Source organism: Erythrolamprus reginae, chromosome Z (genome assembly GCF_031021105.1).
Source record: "Erythrolamprus reginae isolate rEryReg1 chromosome Z, rEryReg1.hap1, whole genome shotgun sequence".
In the NCBI taxonomy this organism is placed as follows: domain Eukaryota; kingdom Metazoa; phylum Chordata; class Lepidosauria; order Squamata; family Dipsadidae; genus Erythrolamprus; species Erythrolamprus reginae.
The window spans coordinates 135,385,504-135,413,101 of NC_091963.1; the positions used below are offsets into that span (position 1 = coordinate 135,385,504).

A 27,598-nucleotide genomic window follows, 5' to 3' on the forward strand; every position below is an offset into this window, starting at 1 on the left:
TAATAAACAAACAAACAAACAAACAAACAAACAAATAAATAACCCACCCTGTTTTGCCTCAGAGAATTTCAAAATAAAATACTGTACTGTGTGTCTATAACAGTGAGCTCATAATAGGGCAACTCTATCAATATCAAAATGCCACTTAAATAGTTGAGCTAGTTTCAAACTAGATTTTGATTTTCTTTCTCTCTTCCTTACTCCCATTCTTTTTCTTTCTCTTTTCCTTCCTCTCTTTTTTCTATCTGTTTCTCTCTCTTCCTCTCTCTCTCCTTCCCTCTCACTCTTTCCCTCTCGGCTTCTGGGCAGGTTTGGAAAACTCTGAGTTGATTTATGATTTTTAAGTGAGCGATTGCTCACTGCTCAGCTTAGAGGGAACTATGAATGCGATCCACCATGTACCAGTACCAATTGTGTATTTTGTGTGTTAAAAAAGACACAACCGAGGCAACGGACATACCAAAAACTGAACAAGAGCCTATTAACGGTCGCCTAGGCGTACAAATATTTATCAAGTATTGGCAGCATTGAGCATGTTCCTTTATGAATCCATGTCATTTGTTGAAGGCGTTTTGTGAGTATAATTACCGGCGATGTTTCTCTGTCTGCAACCTTCCTATCTCCCAACCCCAGCTTTCCTGCTCAGCTGTGGCTTCCCCAGTAGGCCAGAAAATGGAGATGTCATGGTAACTGATCTCCATCCGGGCGGCTCTGCCACTTTCAAATGTGAGTCAGGATTCCAGTTGAGGGGTGAAGAGATACTCATTTGCCTCAACGTCAGCCGCCCTCGGTGGAGTGGCACCAGCCCTGCATGTGTGGGTGAGTGAAGGAATAAAACGAAGCAGAAAGTGCATCCTTGTCAAAAGATTGGAGTGGTAATGGACAAAAATGGAGAGCATTAAAAGCTTTTTGAGTCCCAGGGGCAGAACATTTTTTAGAGAACACTTTCTTCCTTCATTGTATGACAACGTATTTTGGGGGGCTTTTTAAAAAAAATGCACTGATACCAATGGCCCAGTTAATGAGACTAATACCAGAATACCGTATTTTTCGGCGTATAAGACGCACCGGTGTATAAGATGCACCTTAATTTTGGGGGAGGAAAATGGGGAAAAGCATCTGCTTACCAGATATTCATCTAGCTAGTGTGGTCAGCTTCAGCAGATTATTTTATCCCCTGATTAGGGCTTTAAAAAAAAACTTATTGGAGAGAGTAACAATGAAAGAGTTTGCAAGCGGGGTAACAGCTGGGAACATCATTAGCACCTGGTTAGGGCTGGAAAAAAACATTTGGAGCAAGTTAGAGCAATGAAAAGAACCCTGCAAAGATGTAGGACTTGGAAAACATTCTTCACAGAGAGTAACAATGAAAGAGCTTGCAAGCCAGTAAGAGCTGGGAACATCGTTAGCACCTGGTTAGGGCTGGAAAGAAACATTCGGAGCAAGTTAGAGCAATGAAAAAAATCCTACGAAGACAGGGTTTGGAAAACATTCTTAGCAGAGAGTAACAATGAAAGAGCTTGGAAGCCAGTAAGAGCTGGGAACATCATTAGCATGTGGTTAGGGATGGAAAGAAACATTCAGAGCAAGTTAGAGCAATGAAAAAAAAAAACCCTGCAAAGACTTGGAGCTTGGAAAACATTCTTCGCAAGGAGTAACAATGAAAGAACCTGCAAGGTAACAGCTGAAGAAGATCGTTAGCACCTAGTTAGGGCTGGGGGGAAAAGCTTTGAAAAATGATACATTCAGAGTATAAGATGCACGCAGATTTTCATCCTCTTTTAGGAAAGAAAAAGGTGCATCTCATGCTCTGAAAAATACAATAATTGTCTGAATTATTCAAAAATATCCATCTGGTTGCCCAAAGGTGCTTTTTCAAGAGGCAACTGGACTTTCTGGTTTTTCTTTGAAGACATTTTGCTTCTCATGCAAGAAGCTTCTTTAGTTCTGATGTCTGAGGACCAGAACTGAAGAAACTTCTTGGACAGAAGTGAAACATTAAACGTTAAAGGAAAAACAAAACAATTCCAGTTGTCTCTTGAAAAAGCACATTTGGGACAACCAGAGAATCTCCATAGACATTTATCCATCTGGCTGTTGGTCTCAAATACTGTACTGAGTGATCATTTGCAGGCTAAGAATTTTTTGGCCCAATGGGGGGCTGATTTAAGAGTTTGCTATTGAAGAAAAGAGAATCCTTTTGTTTTCTTTTGCCATTTATAATATTGTCAGGTGAATTTTGTTTCTTGACCATTCTGAGTTAAATTGTAAAGATTTATATGGTTATGAATGTTGCAAGAACAAGGCAAATAACACTTTTTCCTCTAAATGTTAAAACCAGGTAGTTACACAATGAACAGATTGCCAATATGTTCAGAATAAAAATGTTTCTTTGCAGAATGCATAATTTATTGTCACAAGGTGCAGGGATGATAGTAACTAAATAGCTTTAGAAAGCCATAAAATTAACAGTGGAGAAAGCCTCAATAGCGATTTTGTCATTAGAATGGAAGCTTTATATTTAGAGGTATTATCCTTCTGATTGCCAGACATTCTGGGTAAACACCCAATGCTTTACACAGGTAATATTCTTCAAGTGATTTTCTAAGAGTATCTAACTGGCTTCAGGGTTTTTTTTACAAAAGTTTTTCAATAATGCTTAATTTTTCTTATAAGTTTGGATTCCTTGAACAATTGCAAATGCTCCAAAAAAAAAAAAAGGTCCAAACTCTAGATTCAGGATATTTTGTGTTTAAATTTAAAATTTCCAGAATAGCTACAAAATTCTAGTCAATCCATCATCAGGGAAGAGTGTGACTTTTATATTCTTCGCTAATCACATGAAAACGTATCTTGATAAACGTAATAACTCATAATGTATTTGTAGAGAATGAGAACCTTAACGATATTTGGTGATTTATATATTTTTTATAAAGTGAACTCCAAAAGGCAATGTTGAATTAAGGAACCTGGGAAGTGTCAGGTGTTGGATAGTGTTGGGCGAACCCAACAAAGTTCGGGTTCGGCACCCGAATTTTAAAAAACGTGTTCGGCACCCAAACCCAAACCCGAACTTTTGCCAAACTTCCGGTTTGGCGTTCAGGAGACCGCCGAGAAGCGCCCCGGCTGTTTCTGAAGGTGATAGCTGGGCGGCGGCACTTCCCAGAACAGCCGGGGAGCTGTCGGCCGGTCAGGAGGCGCAAAAGGAGGTGGGGAATCCCACGAGGGGATTGCAGGGGGGGAGCTTTGACGTCACTGAGACGTCCTTCCTGGAGTCTCCGTTTCAGCCGGCCAGGAAGGACATCTCAGTGATGTCAAAGTTCCGCCCCTGGAATCTCCTCGTGGGATTCCCCACCTCCTTTTTCGCCTCCCGACCGGCTGACAGCTCCCCGCTGTTTCGGAAGGTGACAGTTGGGCGGCGGCGCTTCCTGGCGCTCTCCCAAACTCGAACCCGAACTTTTGCTGAACTTTTGCAAAAATTCGGGTACGGGTTCGGTATACCGAACCACACAAAATTTGGTACGAACCCGAACTTTGCAGGTTTGGTTTGCCCAACACTAGGATTCAGGATGTTATCATTCAGAATTCATTTTGGAGTGAGCTGCAGATAAATGCAATAAATAAATAAATTACCTTGAGTAGAACTTAGTTTCTCCTGTCAAAATGAAATCTGAAGGAACTTTCTAAGGATGCATGAAATGTTAAACAGGATTCCAGATTCTGAAGAATTCTAGGGGAAAACGGGACTTGCAAAGAACATCTGGCCTTCCTCCCTTTAGCTTCTTGTGGAGGAACAGTTCACAACGCCACTCGTGGACGCATTGTGGCTCCGGACGCCCCAGGAGGACCACGTGGTCGGAACCTGACCTGCCGTTGGTTGGTGGAAGCACCCGAAGGCCAAAGGCTCCATCTACACTTCGAAAGAGTGGCACTGGATGAGGATAACGACAAGTGAGAAAGTGGGAAAATGGGGGTGAGAAGATGGGAAATTGACGGGAAATCAAGCATGCTGCAGAGGTGGGAGTGGAGAAGGGAGAAGATGGGGAGGCATCAGCTGATGACAAACAGGAACGGTTGAAATATACACTGCTCAAAAATAAATAAATAAAGGGAACACTTTAAACAACACAATATAACTTCAAGTAAATCAAATTTCTGTGAAATCAAACTGTCCACTTAGGAAGCAACACTGATTGACAATCAATTTCACATGCTGTTGTGCACATTCAACTTGGTACAGAAGAAAGTATTCAGTGGGAATATTTCATTCATTCAGGTCTAGGATGGGTTATTTGAGTGTTCCCTTTATTTTTTTGAGCAGTACAATTCAGAAAATGTCAATAACCCAGCCTGGTGCAGGGATGAATCCTACTATCAGTCTGTAGACATAAAAGTAACAGGAGAGAGGAGGAAGGTATTTTTGTACTGCCCACAAAAATATGATGGACTCTCATGAAACGTCCAAAGAAATTTATAACTGTCTTTGGAGAAGGGATGAGAGGACTGTTAAGGAGGAACTTGGACAAGAGATTACAATAGCTTTGCCTTCCTTTGGCTGAAGTGAGAAACTTGGACGAGTTTTCAAGTTTGTTGCCAGCCTTTCATAACTGTGACACTGTCAGAATTCCAGGAATGCCATTTTATTGTTAAAGAATATAATACCAGAATATTGCATTGTGAAGTCCATTACTTCTCAATTATTTTCTGTTATGCCCCCCAGGAGAGAATTAAACAATTTGCACGTCCCCAACTCTCCTCTACAACTATAAATAGTATCATGCCCCACCCCACCCGATCTACCACCCCCAAATTGCGCCCCACCGTGAGACGTACATCCTACCTAGCACTGATACTTCCGTTATCTTCCTGATACCTCCGTCATGTTCCTCACCATTATGTCCAGGGCAGGCCGTTCTAAAAGAAAACATCTTGTGACCTCGAGAACGTTGATTGAACTTTCGAGACGTTTTCTTTTAGAACGGACTGCCTTGGACACAACGCTGAGGAACGTGACGGAGGTAGAGGTACAAATGTCAGGTATGATGCGCGTCCTACTCCCTATGGCAAAAAAAATCCACGTTCCCCAGGATCATGCGCCCCACCGGGCATCACTGCACACACATCCTAAGGCAGTGATGGCAAACCTTTTTTTCCTCTGGTTCCAAAAGAGCGTGCGTGTGCACTATCGTGCCCACACCCATAATTCAATGCCTGGGGAGGGCGAAAACATTTCCCCCACATCCTGGAGGCCAGAAATGGCCTGTTTCCAAACTTCTGGTGGGCCCAATAGGCTCGTGTTTCGCCCTCCCCAGGTTCCAAAGGCTTCCCTGGAGCTGGAAAAAGGTAAAAACACCCTCCCAGAGCTTCTATGCAAGCCAAAAATCAGCTAGCCAGCATATACATGCATGTTGGAGCTGAGCTAGGGCAACAGCTCGTGTGTCAGCAAGTATGGCTCCATGTACTACCTGTGGCACCCACGCCATAGGTTCGCCATCACTGCTCTAGGGGGTTGGCTACCCCACCAGTTTGGTGTCATCTACAAATTTGATTAGTTCCCCCTCTATTCCCTCATCCAGATCATTAATGAAAATGTTGAAGAGCACAGGGCCCAGGACTGAACTCTGTGGTACCCCACTGCCTACCTCCTTCCATGTGGATTTGGAGCTGTTGAGGGCAACTCGTTGGGTGTGGTTGATCAGCCAACTGTTTATATCCATCTACATGTGTTATAATCTACCCCATTTTTTCTAATTTCTGGATTATGAGATGGTGTTCTACTTTATCAAAAGTGACTAACTGCTCATGAAGCCAAATAAATGTCTGTGGAGATTTTCACTCACCCAGGTCATGATTGCTATTTTTTTTTCAAAGGCAACTGACCTGGAGCCAATTGTATATGCCAGTAAATTTTTGATTCAAATGATGCTTCCTCTTTAAAATCTTTGCAGAACATATAGTCATAAAAGGGGATGCGCCCAGTGATGGGCTCCTATGGGAACGGTCAGGAACGCAATTGTGGTAGCAAAATTTGGAGCTCCACCCCAGAACACCCAATTTTTAATTTAATTTAATTTATTTATTTATTTTGTCCAATACACAATGAGGGTTTTAGTGGGTATATATCTATATACACATAATAAAATACATGATGAAGGTTATAGAGGAGATACTCATAGTAAAATATATCTAAGAAATAATAGAAAAAAAGGTATAGTAATAGAACATATCAATGAAAGAATAGAAGAAGAGATATAGGAATAGAAGAAAGGTATAGGAGGTATAGGAGATATAATTTGCACTGAAAGATGTTGAAACAAAATTCATAAGCCACGCCCACAATGTGGTAGTAAAACCTTTGGTAGCCCATCACTGGACGCGTCCCGCTATTTGAGAAGCATTGCTGTAATCTTTTATCTGAATCCGTGACTGTCTGCTCATGCCTTTCTCAAGGTTGATTCAATTTTTTTTAATGCACAGTACGTCATGTACCCTGAGTTAGGGAAATCTGCTTACCGAAATCCTTTCCCTTTCCCAGGCTGATGATCCGCAGTGGGAGTAGCACTTTCTCCCCTATCATTTACGATTCTGACATGGACGATGTCCCAGAACGGGGACTGCTAAGTGATGCTCAGTCTCTCATTGTTGAATTGATCAGTGCTACGCCCCTCATCCTTAGCCTGCGCTATGAAGGTGAGGACCTAACCTTTCCCCGCTTCCTCGCAGTTATATCTGCTCAGAAATAGTAAAGGCAAGAAAACATGATGTTTTTCTTCTCTCGCGGCAGTAGATTCTGACAGTTGCTATAGGTATAACTTTGGAAAGTCGTCAAATCAAAGCATAATGATATGCAATTAACGGTGGCGAGCAAAGTGTTAGAAGCTTACTTTATTTTTATTTGTTTTATTTATTTATTTTGTCCAATACAAATTGAAAATTAAGGAGAATAAAAACGTGTAGTAGTAAATATCAGGGAAGGGATAGAAGAAGAGATATGAGAATAGAATACATCAATGAAGAGTAGAGGAAGGATATATGGATGGGATAAAAGATATATAAAATATAGGAGAGACATTTGGACAGGGGACGGAAGGCACACTAGTGCATTTATGCTCGCCCCTTTAGTAAAAAGTCTTCGGAGGGGGCGGCATACAAATCTAATAAATAAAATAAACCAAAATTCCATTTTGTCATTTAGGGTTGGTTAATTGTGTGTGCGGATAATGTGTGTGGATGTGTGCAGAGGTGAGGCCTCAATGGCATTGATGGGCTGCTAAACTGTTGTGGTGCTACAGAATGCACAGTGGTTCTGGGAACTCATTGGTTTCATTCCAGATTCTTTCAAGAAAAGAGAGGTTTTATTTATTTTATTTATTTTATTTATTTATTTATTAGATTTGTATGCCGCCTCTCTCCGAAGACTTTTTACTAAAGGGGCGAGCATAAGGGCACTAGTGTGCCTTCCGTCTCCTGTCCAAATGTCTCTCCTATATTTTATATATCTTTTCTCCCATCCATATATCCTTCCTCTACTCTTCATCATAGTTCCCTTTAAGCTGAGCAGTGAGCAATCGCTCACTTAAAAATCATCATCAACTCAGAGTTTTCCAAACCTGCCCAGAAGCCGAGAGGGACAGAGTGAGAGGGAAGGAGAGAGAGAGCAAGAGAGGAAGAGAGAGAAACAGATAGAAAAAAGAGAGGAAGGAAAAGAGAAAGAAAAAGAATGGGAGTAAGGAAGAGAGAAAGAAAATCAAAATCTAGTTTGAAACTAGCTCAACTATTTAAGTGGCATTTTGATATTGATAGAGTTGCCCTATTATGAGCTCACTATTATAGACACACAGTACAGTATTTTATTTTGAAATTCTCTGAGGCAAAACAGGGTGGGTTTTTTATTTGTTTGTTTGTTTGTTTGTTTGTTTATTTATTATTTCTGTGCCGCCCAGTCCCGAAAGGACTGCTGCTCAGACACTATACTTTTCCGCCCACCCCCCCAAAAAATTAGAGGGAACACTGCTCTTCATTGATTCTATTTTTCAGTTAGAACAAAAAACCCGGGATCGAGACATAATGAAAGCGAAGAAGTGAAGGGTTCACAAGGAAGGATACAAGAGGAAGGGTGGAAAATGTGAAGGACAGGAACCACAGCCGAAGGTCAGAGGCAGGGAACGGAGACAAGAAAGAGGTCATCAGAGAGAAAGGCTGGTGGTAGCTGGACGGAGAAATGAGTTTAAGTAACATTGATGCAGGGCTTGAACACATGTCCCACGGAGGTGGTTTCCTCCTGGTTTGGACCTGTTCTAAAGAACGGGTAGTAACTTGGTGGCCTGGGTCTCTAAAACTGGCAGTAGCCCAGGCCTGCCATGCTCTCAATCCTGTTCTCCCAGCAGTGCAGTAAGCACTGCCACCTTGTTTTTAGCTTCTGCACATGTGTGCTTTAAAAAAGTACTGCACATGTGCACATACGTATGCAAAGTGCGTGCTTTGGGCGCCCATGAGCAAATTGGCAGCGGGAGAAACCAGAACCCACCCCGATGTCCCAGAAGGGTAGACTGAAGAAATTAGGAAGATATTTGCAGAAAAGAAGACGGGAAGATTAGTAAAAGGCGAAAGATTTATACGATCTGAAGAGTATAAATGTGTATTTGTAAATAAACTTTAAAAAAAAAAGAAAGATTAGATGACCCAAAACTATTTTCCATGTTCAAGCACCAGAAATAATAAATTGTAGCTGGATAGATTCTGTTTAGACGAAAGAAAGAACTTCCTTACAGTTCGTAAAAGCCAAGCTGGCTGGGGAATTCTGGAAGTTGAAATCCACACATATTCAAGTTGCTTAGATTGAGAAACAGAAGCAGCAGCAGGCCAATATCTCTTCAGATCACGTCAATATTGAAGGAAGAAACATGGGGATATTGGCAGGAAAGAAGGGATCAGACATGGAAGTTTGGTGAAGGGCTACAAAACTTTAGACAAGGAAATAGTTGCAATTTGATTTGATTTAACCTTCTTCTTGCGATTTGACCGGGATATGGTAATGTTGTAGTTGAATCTACGGTATATACCAAGTCAACAAAAGAGCTAAGGTTGATATCATCTTACTGTGTCATACTTCACTGCAAAAGGAGAGATCAGAAGCTATTAACAGTGATGGCAAATCTTTTTTGGTTCGCGTGCCAAAAAGGGGGGCGCAGAAGGGTGCATGTGGGTGTGCCCACGCCCATAATTTCATATGGGGGTCCCCCACAAACGCCCACCTCCCACTCGGCATGTAATGGCACACCCGTTCTTTGCTCTCCCCAGGCTTCAGAGTCTTTCTAGGAGCCTGGGAAGGACAAAAACAGCCTTCCCTGCTCCCTGGAGGCCCCCTGCAGGCCTGAAATGGCCCATTTGCCAACTTCTGTGGAAAACAGGCCTTTTCTGACCTCCGGAGTGCCTCTGGAAGGTGGGAAGGCCATTTTTGTCCTCCTCAGGCTCCTAGAAAGGTTCTGGAGCTTGGGGAGAGCAAAAAATGGGCCTTCCCCATTTCTTCGGGAGGCTGAAAACAGGCTGTTTCCTGACTCCTAGTGTAAAGTGACCAGATTTTAAGATTGGGAAAGAGGAGGAGGAGGCTGGCAGCATCGGCATCACATGGACCCCACTCCCATCTTCTCTCCCTCCCCTTGCCTCCATCTCCCCCTCCATTCCCTTGTAGCCTGAGCGGTAGTGGTGGAGATGGCGGCAGTAGCAGTATTGACAGCAGGAGCAGCACACAAAGGGGAGCGCAGGGAGGCGAAGGAGGAAGGGGAACTTCCCGAGCTGCCGAGGCTTATCAAACGGTGCTCTACGCCGCTTTGGTTTTCTCCTAAAACTTCTGGGCGCAGTTCTGTTAATATGGACCTCTGTTAAAATGGGGACATTTTGGAAACACGGCGGGACGCGGGACAAATGATTGAAAAGCATGAGTGTCCCGCTGAATGCGGGACGTCTGGTCACTTTATCCTAGTGGGGTCAGAAGGCCCGAAAATCAGCTGACTGGCGTGTGCCTGCGTGCCAGATTTGAGCTCACGTGCCCACCGATATGGCTTTGCGTTCCACTTGCGGCACGCGTGCCATAGGTTCGCCATCACGGAGGTACAGTAGTCCCTCACCTATCGCTGGTGTTACATTCCAGACCTGGCCGCGATAGGTGAAATCCGCGATGGGGAATTTATCGACTGATAGTACTTATTTAAGTATTTATATTGTAATTGTTTGGTAAGTTTTCATTGTTTTAAGTGTTTATAAACCCTTCCCACACAGTATTTATTTTAGATACAGTATTTAAATACAGTATTTACAATTTTAGATATTTTTTTTTTGAAAAACCTGCCGATCGACTTCCTCAAAAACCTGTGATGAAGTGAAGCCGCAGTAGATGAAGCGCGGTATAGCGAGGGACTACTGTATAACCTTTATAGGGTCAGTTTTCTGACTTCTTTGCTCCCCCTGGTGGCAGCTTTTGATGAAGATCGGTGTTACGAACCGTTCCTGGCCCACGGAAATTTCAGCACATCGGACCCTCTGTACCGAACAGGGACCATTGTTGAGTTTGCTTGCAGTGCAGGATACATGCTTGAGCAGGGTCCCTCGGCCATTGAATGCATTGATTCAAGAGACCCCCGCTGGAACGAAAGCGAGCCCACCTGCAAAGGTAATCATTCTTCATCTCAAACTCTCCGCTCAATTTTCCGATGCCAGATGCGTAATGTCTTTTCTCCTTGATTGCTCTTTTGTGTTCCTGACCTGCTGCCTGAAAGAGTAATGGGGCATGCTGGTGGGGCACAACAGGCCGGAGCAAATTACTCTTATGCAACTGGCTTTTACGAACTCAGGCACATGTTTGCGCAGCTGAGCAAATTGGTTCAGAGGCAGAAAGAAGCCAACGTGATTGGAAGGAGAGGGGAGTTGTGGCAGAGTATGGATCTGCCGTGATCTGTACAAAGTTTGGGAATTAAAATGGGACATATACACCATTTTACAAGCAAGAACGATGCACGATCTGGAAAGCTTATTTGCATGGGGATGAACGGTTCTGGAAGCCCACAGTCACATTAACTGGGTTGTAGAGTTATTGGAACCCCACTTAGTTCCTTCAAAAAGTGGCTGACATCCTACATCAGAAAACTACTGAGAAGGCTAAATGATCTCTCATAATTGATGAGAAGTAAGCCTTAATTACAATAGTGTTTGTAATACAGTGGTACCTCTACTTGCGAACTTAATTTGTTCCATGACCAGGTTCTTAAGTAGAAAAGTTTGTAAGAAGAAGCAATTTTCCCTTAAGAATCAACTTTCAGTAAAAGCAATCAGACTTTCAGTAAAAGCAAGTAATGTGTGTGATTTGGGAAGCCACAGGGAGGGTGGAGGTCCTGTTTCCTCCCAGGAGATTCCTAGAGAGGCCCCACAGAGGCTTTTCCCCACCTTTCCCAGCCCTGTTTCCTCCCAGGAGATTCCTAGAGAGGCCCCACGGAGGCTTCTCCCTGCCTTTTCTGGTCCTGTTTCCTCCCAGGAGATTCCTAGAGAGGCCCCACAGAGGCTTCTCCCTGCCTTTTCCGATTACATTTTCGGAGGCCCGGGTTTGTAAGTGGAAAATGGTTCTTGAGAAGAGGCAAAATATTCCTGAACACCCCAGTTCTTATCTAGAAAAGTTCGTAAGTAGAGGCGTTCTTAGGTAGCGGTACCACTGTATTGTAATAAGTATATTGTGAGACCATGGCTAAATATGGGAAGGTGGTTACTCCCTCCTTCCCTCCCTCTTCAGGACTATACATGCAAACCAAGCTAGATGATTAGACCGAAATATTCTCACAATACAACTGACTGGATGGAGTTAGTTTAATGCTGAGTGCCTGGCTTCGTTTATTACTAAATTTAACCCCTTAGCCTAGGACATAGCTATCTGAGATACAGTGATCCCTCGAGTTTCGCGATCTCGATCTTCGCGAAACGCTATATCGCGATTTTTCCCACCCGATGACGTCACTCTCTTCCTTCCTTTCTCATCTTTCTTTCTCTCTCTCTTTCTCTATCTTGCTTCTTCCTCTCTCACACTCTCTTCCTCCCTCTCTCATCTCTTTCTTTCCTTCTCTCTCTTTCTCTATCTCTCCCCCTCTTGCTGGCAGGCGGGCGGGCGAGCGGGGGCATCGGCGAGGAGCCGGGGTTTCCCCTTTGCGTGGGTGGCGGGGAAACCCCGATCTTCGTCTGCTCGCTGCTGCTGCAGCAGCAGCGAGCAGACGAAGATCGGGGTTTCCCCGCCGCCCACGCAAAGGGGAAACCCCGATTCGGCTCCTCGCTGCTGCTGCGGCCGCCCAGCATCTGATCTGCTCGGCGGCAGCAGCGAGGAGCCGAATCGGGGTTTCCCCGCCGCCCACGCAAAGGGGAAAGCCCGATTCGGCTCCTCGCTGCTGCCACGGCCGCCCAGCATCTGATCTGCTCGGCGGCAGCAGCGAGGAGCCGAATCGGGGTTTCCCCGCTGCCCACGCAAAGGGGAAAGCCCGATTCGACTCCTCGCTGCTGCCGCGGCCGCCCAGCATCTGATCTGCTCAGCGGCAGCAGCGAGGAGCCGAATCGGGGTTTCCCCGCCGCCCACGCAAAGGGGAAAGCCCGATTTGGCTCCTCGCTGCTGCCGCCGAGCAGATCAGCTGCTGGGCGGCCGCAGCAGCAGCGAGCAGACGAAGATCCGGGTTTCCCCGCCGCCCACGCAAACTCCACCATCTGCGCATGCGCGGCCATGGAAAAAGGGCGCACATGCGCAGATGGTGTTTTTACTTCCGCAACCCTACATCGCGAAAAATCGATTATCGCGAGGGGTCTTGGAACAGAACCCTCGCAATAATCGAGGGATCACTGTATTCTGGGAATTGAAATCCAGAAGTCTAAAAGTTGCCAGGTTTGGAGACTCCAGACTTAGGAGACAGGTGGTTAGTTCAGCTGGCTTCTTTTTGTGGTTCTAACAATTTTGTACTGTAACATTCACACGCATACTTTGTGGGGCCACTATTATTTTGATCCAGAAATATAAGATATATTTAAGGCAATATTGCCAGAGCCTTCAGTTTCCATTCTATGGACTCAGCTCTAACCTTTTGAAAGGAAATAAAATGACTTACAAGCAGACAAGTAGGTTTGGTGAGGAAAGGAATGTAATGCTCACCTCCAAGGCAGGAGAAGTGGGACATCTGTGATGCTTCAGATATTGCTCAACCCCAGCAGTGTGGGGAAGAAAGGCTAAACGTGCTATGGAGACTTTTTGAAAACTGGGTTCCATCTTCTACTTGCTCCAGTAGGCAGGACTAAAATGTTTCTAAGAATTCCTAGAACAAGAAAGAACACCACTTGTTTTTCTAAGATACCTTTCGGCTAATTCCAGTTCAGGTATTTTCTTTAATGGCTAGGGAGCACATGGACACCAGGAGGAAGTGTGATTCTCCAGGTAGAGAGATCTTCTTTCCTCCATTATAAAACTTATCAGTTCCAGCTATGAGCCAGATGCCTTTGGAAGGTCCACATTCTCTCCTTTATGAAGCTGAGAAACTAGATAGTTGTACTAGTAGAATCTGGCACAAGTAGGTAGTTGGTTCTCCCATCACCCATCATGAGGGCAATTCAGGAATTCTGGATTTGGACACAGCAAACAACTATTGCTGGGTACCGGTGTCCATCATCAAAGGCTCATCCATTATGATGCCGTTATGTTTCAGCTCAGCACCTCAATTCTTGCTATAATGAGGGTGAGAAAAATGGACCATCCACTTCCATTTGCAAAGTTGGACATCGGGCCTTCCTCAATTTAATGAAAGTGGGATCTTCTCAATATCTAGTCACTACATCAGATTTGATTGGATGAGATAATGATACAACCTTCTGAATCTCATGTTCAGAAAACATCAACTCCCATCTGTTGTCTTCATTCTCAAGACATTTAAATACCGTTTTCCTTGTGGGTGGAGCTTGCAAGAGTTACCCTAAGTTGCCAGGGACTGATCCGTGGAAGTGCATTTATAAATTTACAGATCCTTTTCTTCATGAGCCTATTTGACATCCATCCCAGCCTTAACTGAGTTAGAAGTACAAACCTGGAAGAATCCCAGTGATTTATCTGGGATTTGCCAACAAATCCAAATAAATATAGTGTTTTGTCTCTTAAATTGGCTTAGATGACTTTCATTTGACTTTCATCATGGGGTAGAGTAGCTTCTTCTGTCAAGATGATGCATATTTCTGTTCTTTGGGCCAAGTGACTGGATTTCATTTCCAGGCCTTTGTATTGTGACCTCTTTTGTGCTATCTCCGCAGACCTGCTACATGAATTTTTTCTTCCCACTTTGTCAAAATAATGCTGCAAGTCCTGGCAGAATCGTATCCCCAACCCTCCCAGGGATATCTTTTTACGTATGTCCCAGTTTTCAGGTTATTCTCTTCACATGAAAGAAAAGGAAACATTGAGAATCCCTTCTGCACTGTAGACTGAAGATATCCTTTACTCCCTTTACTCTTTCTTATTCTATCCATTTTGTCTTTTGCATTTTCTCGGGGGATCGTATTTGCACCTTTTAAGTGGAAGAGCCGTGTAACTTTATTGCCAATAATCTTTTAGTCCTGCTTTGGAACAAGTCGAAGGAACTATCCAGTTTTCAAGATACCTTCTGTCTGCAGAAAAAAGGAATGTCGTGGCAACTCCAATATTCTCTTCCTTACTCGTTCTCGGAGAGGGGCGGCATACAAATCTAATTATTATTATTATTATTAATTATTATTACCCCTGCAGTAACATTTTGCACAGCTAGTTGGTATCAAGATCTAGAATCCAATTTTTCATATTGGAGCATTGTGCCATTTTGATAAGGGTCACAGAAAGAGGGAAAGAGTTAAATCAGAAAGCATTGCAAATGCAGAGATGAAGAGAGATGGCTGTCGCTATCTTTGCTGGGAGGCACATTTTTGCCTCTCTTGAATTCTAGGGCAGAGCATGGTGTGTGTCTGGGGGAGGGAAGGAAGTAAAGGGGTTGTTCAATTTATCTTTCCCTATTGCTTTTTTTCATAATCCAAAATAAATCAGGGCTCCTCGGTGCTGTCCGAGCTTAGATGTTTTCTTGCAGACCCAAACAAGATAACATCGTCAGAGCTCGGATGATGTTAGAGTGGCACCTTGGTACTTATCATTAATTGGTTCCAGGAGGCACAATGACTACCAAAAATGAGTACAAAACAATTTTTCCCGTAAGAAATAATGTAGTTAGTCACCAGGCAACCAACGCCGACAAAGTTCTAGCTTGTACACTGTACCAAATGAACAATGAGCACCAGGACAAAATTTTCACATCCTAATGAGAGTGAGCACCAAATTGGATGAGCTTCAAAGCAATTGAGCATCAAGGTACCGCTGGTACCTAATTTGGGCAATGAAACATCTGCAAGAAAACAAACAAGCTCAGAGAGCACCAAGCAGTCCTCATTTCAACCCCAAACTACAGTTACCGTGGTACCTCTACTTACGAACTTAATTCATTCCGTGACCAGGTTCTTAAGTAGAAAAGTTTGTAAGAAGAAACAATTTTTCCCATAGGAATCAGTGTAAAAGCAAATAATGCGTGTGATTGGGGAAACCACAGGGAGGGTGGAGGCCCTGTTTCCTCCCAGGAGATTCCTAGAGAGGCCCCACAGAGGCGCCTCTCTGCCCTTTCCAGCCCTGTTTCCTCCCAGGAGACTCCTAGAGAGGCCCCACAGAGGCGCCTCTCTGCCCTTTCCAGCCCTGTTTCCTCCCAGGAGACTCCTAGAGAGGCCCCAAAGAGGCGCCTCTCTGCCCTTTCCAGCCCTGTTTCCTCCCAGGAGATTCCTAAAGAGGCCCCACGGAGGCTTCTCCTTGCCTTTCCCAGCCCTGTTTCCTCCAAGGAGATTCCTAAAGAGGCCCCACAGAGGCTTCTCCCTACCTTTTCTGGCCCTGTTTCCTCCCAGAAGATTCCTAAAGAGGCCCCACAGAGGCTTCTCTCTGCCTTTTCCGATTACAGTTTTGGGGGCTCGGGTTTGTCAGTGGAAAATGGTTCTTGAGAAGAGGCAAAAAAATCTTGAACACCTGATTCTTATCTAGAAAAGTTCGTAAGTAGAGGCGTTCTTAGGTAGAGGTACCACTGTATTCTCCTTCATTGGTAAGAAAAGAAATTGGTTTAAAACTGGCTTAAACTGGTTGAGTAGCTGCACTGCTTCATTCAAGCTATAGTCTTCTCTTGATTGTGCTTCTTTTCTCTCCAGCGTTGTGTGGTGGGGAGCTCTCCGAGCCGACAGGTGTTGTGCTTTCTCCTGACTGGCCCCAGTCTTATGGAAAAGGTCAAGACTGCGTATGGGGCATCCGGGTGCAGGAAGAGAAGAGGGTGCTGCTAGACATTGAGATGTAGGTACTTCTGCTACTGCCACCATCAATACCATCCCATTTTCTTGAGGGAGGCTTCCCAACTCAACCAACGCAGTGTGTCCTCATGGTCCCTGAAACCATCATTAGATTAATTGTTGAATTCATTCATACCATCAATTCATGGAAAGGTGTCTATGTACTTTGAAGATAATTTGCTGTGACAAACAGGATTTCTACTTAGGGGTCCTCATCGACCGGAATGGTACAGCAAGCTCCTTATATTTATAGACTGGAAGCATCTGGATGGTGAAACATTTTAAATCTTCAGTGCAAGAAAGAGAGGGCTGTGTTTAATATAGTATGTATGCTGCTAGGTCTAATTGTTCCATAGTGCTTTCAAAGTTAGGCTAAAATGACAATGGAGGACACGGCACAAAAGGAGGGGATTATTTAAGTGCCCTCTTAGAACCATTTCCCTCTCAGCAATTCTAAAAATTTAGAGGCACAAGGAACCTTGTCCAAAGCAGCAAACTGAATTCATATGTGTGTATACAGTCACATAATAACAGAATCATCCCGGAGAGACATAAAATCAAAAGAAATGTACTCAAAGAATTAGAAAATTCTTCACAAATCACAGTAACATCTGTATAGTGATTTTTTTAAAAAAAATTCCTGAAGAATTTCACACATTTACATCAGGGGAGAAATTGAGCAGGTTTGGACAGGTTAAATAGAACAGGTAATGGTGATTATGTGCAGTTTGGAGAACTGGCAATTCACGCTACTGCGGGGACCCACCCCGCCTTGCCTCTCACTCCTTCTCTCCTCCTTTTCTGGCTCACACACACAGAGCAAACATGAGAATTCAATTCAATTCAATTTATTGGATTTGTATGCCGCCCCTCTCCGAAGACTCGGGGCGGCTCACAACAACAATAAAAGCAATATTCTAGCGAAAACAAATCTAATATTAAAAAGCACATAAAAACCCTATCATATTTAAAAAGCAAACAACACATACATATCCAAACATAAATATAAAAAAGCCTGGGGGAAAGGTGTCTCAACTCCCCCATGCCTGGCGGTATAGATGGGTCTTGAGTAATTTACGAAGGAGGTGCGAAGCGGTCAGATTGAACACTAGAAGACTTGGCTGGATTTTTTTGTCAGTTAGGGTTGGTGGGCATAGCTGGGTGGGGTGGTGTTGCCCCATCTTACCGTGAGTAACGGCAAGTTGGCCACTCCCATTCAGTCACATGACCCACCCCACCAAGCTGTGCCCACCAAGCCACACCCCCACAGAACCGTTAGAGGGGGATTTGAATGTCACCCCTGATTTACATATAGTTAGGCACTAGATATAAAATATTTGTTTGTTATCCCTCAACAGTTTTCCGAATCTAGATGGTATACCAGGCAACTGGGGTAAATTTGTACAAAAGAATAGAAAAAGAAGTAGGTGGCCATTTGTAATCATTGTTTCAGGCCAAAGTCCTGCTGGAAAAGAATGCTCTTAAATCCCTTCTAAAATCTCATGCGTGTGGGTGGAAGGTAGCCACAAGGCAGGGTCAGCTACATAAAAGTCTTTTGATTCATACCTTTTTCACTAACATCAGGAGTGGGCTGTTGCCGGAACGCCTAATTGCGGGCAGAGCCGCGGCTCTGGGAACGCAAGTGTGGGATGAAGCGCAATTACGCTTCCTACACCTGTGCAGATAGCAAAATTGGAGCCAGGGTGGCACAGCAGGTAGAGTGCTGTACTGCCGGCCACTGAAGCTGACTCTAAGAAGAAGGGCAGCATAAAAATATAATAAAATCAATCAAAAGAAAGAAAGAAAGAAAGAAAGAAAGAAAGAAAGAAAGAAAGAAAGAAAAAGTGTGGGTGCGTTTCGGTGCCTACGGGGAAGCAAACAACCTCACCAAAACTTTTCTGCATGTGTGTCCCTGTGCGCGATTTTGCTACCTGCAGAGGTGTAGGAAATGTAATTGCGCTCGATCCCACACTTGCGTTCTTAGAGCTGCGGGGCTGCGTGCAATTAGGCGTTCCGGCAGCAGCCCACCTCTGACTGACATGCAAACTGCCTCTTGACAACTGGACTGGCAGTGTCATGTTTTAGTGAGGAGTCTCTTAATGGGAACCCCACGTCATATAGGGCTCTATAGGTACAGATATAGGTCCTTGAATTATGACCACAATTGGGACCAGAATTTCCATCGTTAAGCAAAGCAGTTGTTAAGTGAATCACACCCTGTTTTGCAACCTTTTTGTCGTGGTTATTACATAAATCACTCTATTAAGTGAATCACATGGCCGTTAAACAAGTCTGCCTTCCTCCATTCACTTTTCTTGCCAGGAACTGGCAAGGAAGGTTGTGAATCAAACCCACATGGCCTAGGAATGCTGCAGCCATCGAAAACACATAGCAGTTTGCCAGCACCTGAATTTTTATTCTTGTAACTGTAGGGATGCTACCATGGTTCTAAGTGTGAGCAAACTGGTTTAAGTCCACTTTGTTCAGTGACAATGTAACTTGGAACGGTCACTAAACAAACGATCGTAAGTCAAGGACTGCCTGCAATTACACATATTTGAGTTGTTCAGTAAACATAGCAACGGTGTGATTGCATTCGGCCTTCCGCATGCTTTTCCCATATCAGAAATCTGATTGCTGTCACTTAGAGCTTCTGAGTTGTCTTCAAAAGCAGCCCTCCATTATAGGAATCTGGTCAGGTGATAGCAGGTGGCTGTTGCTAGTTTCCTTGTCCAAATAGGGCCAGATCTGGTATACCAGCTGAAGATGTTTAAACAGAACTTTGAATCCAAGAGGATCCCCAGGGATCTCTTCCATAGGAGGGGGGAGAGTCCTATCTACAATAACTAGCAGAATTGATGTTTCCAAGAAGCCACTCTTACACGCGAAGAGCACCTCTTAGTCGGGTTTTATCTGAGCTTGTTTCTCCCATGCAGTCCAATATGGCTGCTTACACGGATTCCGATATCACTGGCCCAGCCTATGGTGATTACAGGCCTAACGGTGCTTCCCTTATAACTGTGTACTAAAAGTCTCTATTCAAGTCGGAGGAGAACCACAGCAAAGCAGCACACTAACCCTTCCAGATGGTTGAGAAGATACCATGGATGATGGCTCTTAAATGTCAATCAGAAATGTTTTAGGAGGGGTACACCATCATCTAGATCAGGGGTGTCAAATTTGCGGCCTCCAGGCCAATGCAGCGTATGTTGGCCACTGCCACCCCTGTTTTAACGAAGGCAAAAAAAAATGTTGTGATACGTCACGTGTTGACAATGTGAGTTTGACACCCTTAATTCAGATGAAGATTGTCTACCAGTGTGACCAGTGCTGTTTCTGTCCAAAATTGGACAGAAAAGATCCAATCGATCCATTTATTTTATTTTTTATTTTATTTATTTAATTTTTATGCCACCCTTCTCCTTAGACTCAGGGCTGCTTACAACATGTTAGCAATAGCACTTTTAAACATAGCCAGCCTATTGCCCCCACAATCCGGGTCCTCATTTTACCCACCTCGGAAGGATGGAAGGCTGAGTCAACCTTGAGCCGGTGATGAGATTTGAACCGCTGACCTACAGGTCTAACTAAACAATGTCGTCTGGCGGGCCCCAGGGGAAGAGCCTTCTCCGTGGCAGCCCCATCCCTCTGGAATCAGCTCCCCCCAAAGATTAGAACCGCCCCCACCCTCCTTGCCTTTCGTAAGTTATTAAAGACCCACTTATGTCACCAGGCATGGAAGAACTGAGATATCCCCCAGGCTTATAGAGTTTACACATGGTATGATTGTGCTGTATGGTTCCAGTGTTGAGTTTTAGAATGTTTTTAATATTAGATTTGTTTCACTGTCACTATTTTGTTGTGAGCCACCCCGACTCTACGGAGAGGGCGGCATACAAATTTAATAAATTATTATTATTATTATTATTATTATTATTATTATTATTATGTCAGTACAACACAGCAAACGAGATCACTATGCTGGATCTCGTTTGCTTTGTTGTACTGACATATTATTATTATTATTATTATTATTATTATTATTATTATTATTATTATTATTATGTGCAAACTGTTAGAGAGGCTCCATCTCAAGCACTAATTCAGAATCATCTTGGATTCAGCTTGAGCTGTGCATTAATCACTTAGAGGTTCCAATTTTACTTATTGGTTGAAGAAAAATCCATGCTTGTCTTCCCATCCGTGTGTGTGTGTGTGTGTGTCTACACTCACTTGCCCTTCAGTTTGGACGCATGAAATAACAGAAACAGGCTGTGGACTCCTTCACTTTCCTTTCCCCCTTTCAACAGTCGTTTCTCCTTTGTCTTTTCTCCCCCTCCTCCAATTCCCTTGCTAGCCTCAACATCCGCAAATCTGATGTGTTGACTGTTTTCGACGGAGGAGACTTAACTGCCCGGATCCTTGGCCAGTACCTGGGCCCCCATCCTCGGTTCAGCATTTATTCTTCAGGCCCAGCAGTCACCCTGCAGTTCCAGTCAGATCCTGGGGACCCCCTTTTCGGTCTCAGCCAGGGGTTCCTGGTGCGCTATAAGGGTACGAGAAAAGGCTATGACGTGCTTTGTGTAAACTGGGGGAGAGTGAGATAGAGAGAGGGGGGGATAGGAGAGAGAGGAGGGAGGGGGGAGAGAAGAAAGGAGGGAGAAGGGGGAGGAGAGGAGAGAGGGGAAGGAAGAGAGGGAGGGAGAGGGGAAAATTGGAATAGAAAAAGGGAGATATAGAGGGAGAGAGAGAGGGAGGGAGATATTGGTATAAATTGATGCCTGCTGACTCATCCTGTGAAGATGGTTTAAGAAGTTAAGCCGTCTTCAAAATGGCTTCCAGAAGCTTCTTGGGCTGAGAATGGACAGGAATATTGTACAATGCATTTTTTTTTGAGATCAGAAGAAGGAAAAGGAAAGACCTCAAATGCAGCTGAATAAAACCAAGGTGATATTTTTGTCCAGTTGTAATTTCAGCAGCAGTAGGTTGAAGAAGGAAAGAGAGGAATTTTGCTTAAATGCCAGTCTGAAGGACAGTCTAAAGTTTAAAACGCAGAGCATGGGTCATAGCAGCATTCTTGTAAATTGTGCAACTGGGGTTGGTTGGGGATCCTTTAATTTGGAATTCTGAGCAGGGCTGTTGGTCTTTTCTAACAATAGGATTGTAGGAGTTGCTTGTAGAGATGAGCTCCTGTCACGAGGTAGAAAAGTGGGGAAAACAGAAGTGAAATTTGGTGAGGAGAGGTAGGGCAGTCCACTGACGGTGTTACTTAGTTTGGTAATTAAATTCTTGCAAGAAAACAACCAAGTTCAGAGAATAACAAAGGGCCCCACAGTTCAACCCCAAACTACAAATACTGTATTATATTCTATCAGACAGGAGAATGCCTGGCAGAAGGTAGTTTATTTTATTTTATTTATTTATTCATTCATTTGTCCAATACACAATACACATGGAAGAGAATAGACACGAAGTACAGTAATATATATAAAGATAATATGTAAAAATAGAGGAGAAGATATATGAAAGGAAGAAAATATATATGATATATGGTCAGGCAGTAGGAAAAGCAAGTAGGATGCTTGGCTGCATAGCTAGAGGTATAACAAGCAGGAAGAGGGACATTGTGATCCCCTTATATAGAGCGCTGGTGAGACCACATTTGGAATACTGTGTTCAGTTCTGGAGACCTCACCTACAAAAAGATATTTACAAAATTGAACGGGTCCAAAGACGGGCTACAAGAATGGTGGAAAGTCTTAAGCATAAAACGTATCAGGAAAGACTTAATGAACTCAATCTGTATAGTCTGGAGGACAAGGAAAAGGGGGGACATGATCGAAATATTTAAATATGTTAAAGGGTTAAATAAGGTTCAGAAGGGAAGTGTTTTTAATAGGAAAGTGAACACAAGAACAAGGGGACACAATCTGAAGTTAGTTGGAGGAAAGATCAAAAGCAACGTGAGAAAATATTATTTCACTGAAAGAGTAGTAGATCCTTGGAACAAACTTCCAGCAGACGTGGTTGGTAAATCCACAGTAACTGAATTTAAACATGCCTGGGATAAACATGTATCCATTGTAAGATAAAATACAGGAAATAGTATAAGGGCAGACTAGGTGGATCATGAGGTCTTTTTCTGCCGTCAGTCTTCTATGTTTCTATGTTTCTATATGAGATAAAGGAAAGCCAATTGGACAGGGGACGAAAGGCACACTAGTGCACTTATGTACGCCCCTTAAGTTCCTATATCCTCTCCTCCCCTCCCCGTCCCTCTCCCCTCCTCCCCTCCTTTCTCTCTTCTACTCTCTTCTCTTCACAGAGGTTCCACAAAATGACACCTGCCCAGAGCTGCCAGAGGTGGAGTTTGGTTGGCGCACGGCTTCCCATACCGCTGTTATCCGGGGGACAGTCGTAACCTACCAATGTGAGCCTGGCTATGACATTGTGGGCTCCGACATTCTCACCTGCCAGTGGGATCTGTCATGGAGCAACAGCCCACCTACTTGTCAGAAGAGTAAGTGTAATCTGATGCTAAATAAGTGGTGAGGACACTCCGCGTTAGGACCTATCTAAGCATGAAGGAGAAGGAGGTGTGAATGACAATGGGAGGCGAATGCAAAAAGAGGGAGTTTAGTGGGCATGAGAAGAGACACACAACCCAGAGTTGGTAGCTGTGGGAAGAGAACCTTAGAATGACGACACCCTACTGTCACTTTGACTGGAAGCTTACTTTTACATTTTTCCAGATTACGTTATCTTCATTAGCATTACGCCAACTAGCGTTAAAAATGCCTTTCTTGAATCTGTGTGGCTCTGACTTTTTGTGTTTTCCAACTATGTCAAATGTATTGTGTGTGTACGTGTGGTGGGGAGGAAATAGAAAAATTATGTTGAAGGAAGAATACCTCCGGAACCGCCTTCTACCGCACGAATCCCAGCGGCTGATAAGGTCCCACAGAGTTGGCCTTCTCCGGGTCCCGTCGCGTTTGGCGGGCCCCAGGGGAAGAGCCTTCTCTGTGGCGGCCCTGGCCCTCTCGAATCAACTCCCCCCGGAGATTAGAACATCCCCCACCCTCCTTGTCTTTCGCAAGTTACTCAAGACCCACCTATATCGCCATGCATGGGGGAACTAAGACATCTCCCCCAGGCTTTCTTAGATTTTATGTTTGGTATGTATGTGTTGTATGGTTTTTAATAGTTGGGGTTTTTTATATAATTTTTATTATTAGATTTGTTCCATTGTTATACTGTTTTTATTACTGTTGTGAGCCACCCCGAGTCTTCGGAGAGGGGCAGCATACAAATCTAATAAATAATAATAGTAGTAATAATAATAATAATAATAATAATTATTATTATTATTATTATTTTGGACATAAAAAGCATAACGTGTTCTGGGTGGCTGCCCTGAGAGGTGGGCTGGAAGTTTTTCTTTTAATGGGTTAATTATAATTTTTAATTTGTAAAATTTTGCAAGCTGCCCAGAATCACCTATATGCAATTAGAGAGTTTATATACATTTATATATATCCAAAATAAATAAATAAATGTCACCACAAGGACCCCTGAAAACTTTGATGCACTATTTTAGACTTTCTAATAGGAGATCTTCTCGTGCATCATTTGCAGTTCTAGAACCTTTGTGACACTTTAAGAACAATGGTTCTCAACCTTCCTAATGCCACGACCCTTTAATACAGTTCCTCATGTTGTGGAGACCCCCAACCATAAAATAATAAAATTATTAGGAAATTCCGGGGTGGGTTCTAACTTCCCTTGCTGCTGGTTCGCTTCCTCCTGGGCTGTGTGTGGGTGCGCTTTGTGCATGCACACATGCGCACTGCTTTTTTAAAAAAATGCAAAAAGAAAAGCTGTAAACAAGATGGTGATGCATGTGCAGTGCCAGAAATTCGGCTTCTGCGCATGCTCAGAAGTTCCCATTGTACATTTTTTGTTGTAGTTTATTTGCATGTGGATGGACCCACCTAGAGACGGATAGAAGAGCAGTGTCTCGGTTCCTAAGACCATCGAAAATATGTGTTTTCTGATGACCTTAGGCGACCCTCAAAGAGGTCATGACCAGCAGTGGGCTACGAGCTGGAACGCTAAATTGCACTCGCAACCGCGGCTTGTAGGTTCTTCCGGAACCAGCGCCATTTTGCTGCTGCACCTGTGGAGGAGGCAAAATCACACACGGAACGGCAGGTGCGCCCGTGTTTCAGCATGCGCGGAAGCAGAAAAAAACCGCCGAAACACACGCACACCTGTGGTTCTGTGCGCGATTTTTCTTCCTCCACAGGTGCAGCAGCAAAATCGCGCTGGTTCCGGAAGAACTTACGAGCCGTGGGGGCGAGCGCAATTTAGCGTTCCGGCTCGTAGCCCACCGCTGGTCATGACCCACAAGTCCAGAATAGCTGCTTTGGAAGAAAAGTTGGAACATTCCTGGAGTAGAATGACCCTTCAGAATACCCCCATGGTCAGATATGATTCCTGAATTGGGAACCACGGAGGGAAACACAGAGCTGCCTCTTCTTGTATTTTACTACACCTTCTTTTTCCCCCAAGTTATAAATTGTGCCGATCCTGGAGAGATTAGCAACGGGAAACGGAGCGTCTCGGACCGGCACTTCTCCATCGGCTCCCACGTCCAGTACTTCTGCCACGAAGGTTACGTAGTGGAAGGGAGCAACACACTCACCTGCTACAACCGGGATACGGGCACCCCTAAATGGAGCGACCGAGTACCCAAGTGTGTCTGTAAGTAAAGGCGGGGAAAGGTAAAAACATTTTTTGCTGGGTTTCAAAACGCATTTTTGGATGAGTTTTCGAGCACTGCCCATGCACCGCCACCTCGTTTTGGGCTATTTTGTTTTGCTTGTTTTTGCTTCTGCGCATGTGCAGAAGCTACATTTTCGGTACTGCACAATGTGTGCACAGCCGCAAAGCATGGGAGGAAGTGAACCAGCGGCGAGGTAAGTTAGAACCTACCCCTGGGTTATAGGGAGTCCTCGACTTATGACTAGTCACCTAACAACTCCTTGTTGCCCCATTTCCTTTCGCCAGTGAAATATGAGCCTTGCCTGAACCCCGGTGTTCCAGAGAATGGGTACCAAACTCTTTACAAGCATCACTACCAAGCAGGAGAGTCCTTGCGCTTCTTCTGCTATGAGGGATTTGAGCTTATAGGGGAAGTGACAATCACCTGCATACCAGGACATCCATCCCAATGGACCAGCCAGCCACCGCTCTGCAAAGGTAGGGGGGGCCTTTTCCCCATTGTGTGGGGTTTTCACTCACTATTTTGTGACCCTCTGCTTTGTTTGCTGGGCATTTTTTTAAAAAAAGTCCCTTGTTCTCTCTCATAGTGGCCTATGAGGAGTTATTGGATGACCGGAAACTGGAAGGTGAGTGGAAAGAAACTTGGGAAGGGATTCTGGGAGGGTGACAAATATGATTGATTGATGATTTGATTTGATTTGATTTGATTTGTATGCCGCCCCTCCGTAGACTCGGGGCGGCTAACAACAGTAATAAAAAACAGCATGTAAATCCAATACTAAAACAACTAAAAAACCCTTATTGTAAAACCAAACATACATACAAACAAACATACCATGCATAAATTGTAAAAGCCTACGGAGAAAGAATATCTCAGTTCTCCCATGCCTAATGGCAGAGGTGGGTTTTAAGGAGCTTACGAAAGGCGAGGAGGGTGGGGGCAATTCCTTCCTTCCTTCCTTCCTTCCTTCCTTCCTTCCTTCCTTCCTTCCTTCCTTCCTTCCTTCCTTCCTTCCTTCCTTCCTCCCTCCCTCCCTCCCTCCCTCCCTCCCTCCCTCCCTCTTCCCTCCCTCCATTCTTTTCCCCCCCACCCTATTCTCCACCCCTCCCTCCCTTCCTCCCTCCTTTCTTTCCTCCCTCCCCATTCCCCTCCCTCCCTCCCTCCCTCTCTCCTTTCCCTCCTCCCTCTTCTGCTCAAACAGCAGGTGGAAGGGGTAGATAAGGGTACTAGGTGTGTCAGGCTCTGTCCCAGACCTCAATAACTCATGCCTTATGTCCATTTAATAGGAGTGCTGCAGTAGGCTCTAAATGGTGCTGTCTTTGGAGACAATCCAGAATTTTGCAGCTGGTACAAAATGCAGCAGCAAGATTTTTGCCAACACAATATAGAATAACACTTACAGTACAGGGGCTGCATTGGTTGCCAATAGACTTCCAGGCCCAATTTAAAGTGGTCTTCGTTACATTTGAAGCTCTGTGGTGCAGGATACTTCAAGCAATAATTTGTCAGAGTGTAATCTGCCCGTCTCATCCCTTCATTCAGAGAAGGCCTGCGGGTGACACATCTTGTTCTCTTTATAGTAGACCCCATCCTATGGAATATTCTTTCCCAAGAAATACATGCAGCTTCCAACTTGCTCGCAATTCTAGAAACAGATTAAGGATGTTTTCTTTTGATGATGACTGTCTGTGGGCAACTATCTTGGATTTTATGTTACAATTATCTTTGCTTTTTGTGACTATTGCAGGTCTAGGACTATGTTCTTATTGTTATACATTTGGGCTATAAATTCTGATAAGTAAACTAAAATAAAAAGTTCAGGGTGGGGTGTTTGATGCATACCTGTCATATTTTCCACTTTTTTCTTTCCTCTTGTAGTCACCCAGACCACAGATCCTTCCCACCAGATGGAAGGGGGCAACATAGCCCTGGCAATCTTCCTCCCCATCATTCTCGTCATCCTGCTGATTGGAGGCATCTACATCTACTACACTAAGTGAGTGATATCAAACTAATTTATGTATGATTTGCTTAGTGGGCAGTGCCATTAAACTCTGTGGTTTAATTCCAGCTAAGTTGCATTTTATTTTATTTTATTTTATATCATAATATAATATTATGCCACCAGGCTTGGGGCTGTTATACTCTATGCTGCTAGGCTTAGGGTTATTAGACTCTAACTCCCTGGCTGACGAGTGTAGGTATGCCTGTTGTTCAAATGGGAATGAATGATTTCTAAATGTTATTAGGGTTTTTAGAGCAATAGTTAAATTAATTGGATTTTTAGATATTTAGATTGTATATTGTCTTTTGATATGTTGTAAGCTGCCATAAGTCCTCGGAGAGGGGTTGTATATTAATCCTAATAATAATAATAATAATAATAATAATAATAATAATAATAATAATAAT

General features: G+C 43.9%; 1 protein-coding gene across 1 annotated transcript in view; it reads left to right on the top strand.

Moving 5' to 3' along the window:
- Nucleotides 1-27,598, top strand: part of LOC139154135 (seizure protein 6 homolog) — a 46,265-nt gene that overhangs the window by 12,093 nt on the left and 6,574 nt on the right. Inside the window, exons 6-16 of the mRNA XM_070728566.1 lie at nt 634-819; nt 3,780-3,951; nt 6,536-6,690; nt 10,475-10,669; nt 16,267-16,405; nt 20,759-20,955; nt 22,727-22,921; nt 24,973-25,164; nt 25,471-25,662; nt 25,773-25,811; nt 27,065-27,182. Coding sequence (XP_070584667.1) covers nt 634-819; nt 3,780-3,951; nt 6,536-6,690; nt 10,475-10,669; nt 16,267-16,405; nt 20,759-20,955; nt 22,727-22,921; nt 24,973-25,164; nt 25,471-25,662; nt 25,773-25,811; nt 27,065-27,182 — 1,780 coding nt within the window. The remainder of the gene's footprint in view (nt 1-633; nt 820-3,779; nt 3,952-6,535; nt 6,691-10,474; nt 10,670-16,266; nt 16,406-20,758; nt 20,956-22,726; nt 22,922-24,972; nt 25,165-25,470; nt 25,663-25,772; nt 25,812-27,064; nt 27,183-27,598) is intronic.